At 31.4% G+C, this 1,345-nt stretch overlaps 2 protein-coding genes across 3 annotated transcripts in view; both read left to right on the top strand.

Annotated features, from left to right (window-relative positions):
- Positions 1-178, top strand: part of LOC123985364 (2-oxoisovalerate dehydrogenase subunit alpha, mitochondrial-like) — a 6,653-nt gene extending 6,475 nt beyond the window's left edge. Inside the window, exon 5 of the mRNA XM_046072843.1 lies at positions 172-178. Coding sequence (XP_045928799.1) covers positions 172-178 — 7 coding nt within the window. The remainder of the gene's footprint in view (positions 1-171) is intronic.
- Positions 145-1,345, top strand: part of LOC123985846 (voltage-dependent T-type calcium channel subunit alpha-1I-like) — an 18,798-nt gene continuing 17,597 nt past the window's right edge. For both annotated transcript variants that reach the window (XM_046073763.1, XM_046073762.1), the window contains exon 1: positions 145-349. The gene's annotated coding sequence lies outside the window, so the exon portion shown is untranslated. The remainder of the gene's footprint in view (positions 350-1,345) is intronic.

The following is a 1,345-nucleotide window of genomic DNA, read 5'->3' as shown; positions in this document are numbered from 1 at the left end:
CTGTAATGTTCAACTTAGTATGTTTTTAAATACGTTGTGTGGACTGTAATGTTTAACTTAGTATATTTTTAAATGTGTTGATGTTTGTGGATTGTAATGTTTAGTATGTTTTTAAATTTTGGGAGCCTAACAAATAAACAAATATTGTTTAATTTCCCTCACGACTTCTAGAATGTGAGGGCTGAAACTGTTGATAATTGATCATTTTAGTGTTTACTCTGCAAAAACTCTTGAGCTTCGCACGTCTTCCCTGTTAATGTTAGCTACCTAGGAAAGGTAATACTTTCTGAAAGGTGATACCAAGTGGACAACAGTGTGACCGCAGCCAAGTTATCGTCTTTATCGTCTGGTAAGTGCTTTTGCTCTGTTTGTGATTTCCATGTAATTAATCGCTGTTTTTTTTCCTCTAAATGCTACTTGAGAGGTTAACATTACATTGATTATCATGTATTGATGTTAGGTTAAAGAAGGTGATTTAATAATAACTAACGTTAAGTAACTTAATGTTATAGCTAACGTTACCTTTACAACAGACTTCTTCTAAGTTATGCAACAAAAAACGCTGCATCCATATCAGGTTGCCTAAGTTAGCTTCATTCTATTCATGATCATTTCATCATGTTAGTACATTCAATTAAAACACAATTTAGAGTCTTATTCATTTGCCACCAGACAGTCGCAAGGCAAACACTATTTTCCTTAAACGCACAGTAGGATAAAGTGCAAAGAAAACATTGAATTCTTTACTAAATTAACACAGAAATCAATGTTTAAAGGGCAAATAAGGAAACACATTGAAACATCACATAGTAGGATGCTGTGCATATGGGGATTTGTAGTTTTTGCTGCTAATATACTCATACACACAAACTAAATGTTAGTTTTACTCCTATTAATTATTCTCTAATAAGTTATATGTGTTGTATACCATTTGTGTGGACTGTAATGTTTAGTATGTTTTTAAATATGTTGTGTGGACTGTAATGTTCAACTTAGTATGTTTTTAAATACGTTGTGTGGACTGTAATGTTTAACTTAGTATATTTTTAAATGTGTTGATGTTTGTGGACTGAAATGTTTAGTATGTTTTTAAATATGTTGTGTGGACTGTAATGTTCAACTTAGTATGTTTTTAAATACGTTGTGTGGACTGTAATGTTTAACTTAGTATATTTTTAAATGTGTTGATGTTTGTGGACTGTAATGTTTAGTATGTTTTTAAATTTTGGGAGCCTAACAAATAAACAAATATTGTTTAATTTCCCTCACGACTTCTAGAATGTGAGGGCTGAAACTGTTGATAATTGATCATTTTAGTGTTTACTCTGCAAAAACTCTTGAGCTT

Source organism: Micropterus dolomieu, linkage group LG17 (assembly GCF_021292245.1).
Source record: "Micropterus dolomieu isolate WLL.071019.BEF.003 ecotype Adirondacks linkage group LG17, ASM2129224v1, whole genome shotgun sequence".
NCBI classification, from domain to species: Eukaryota; Metazoa; Chordata; class Actinopteri; order Centrarchiformes; family Centrarchidae; genus Micropterus; species Micropterus dolomieu.
This window is presented reverse-complemented; position numbering and strand designations above follow the sequence as displayed.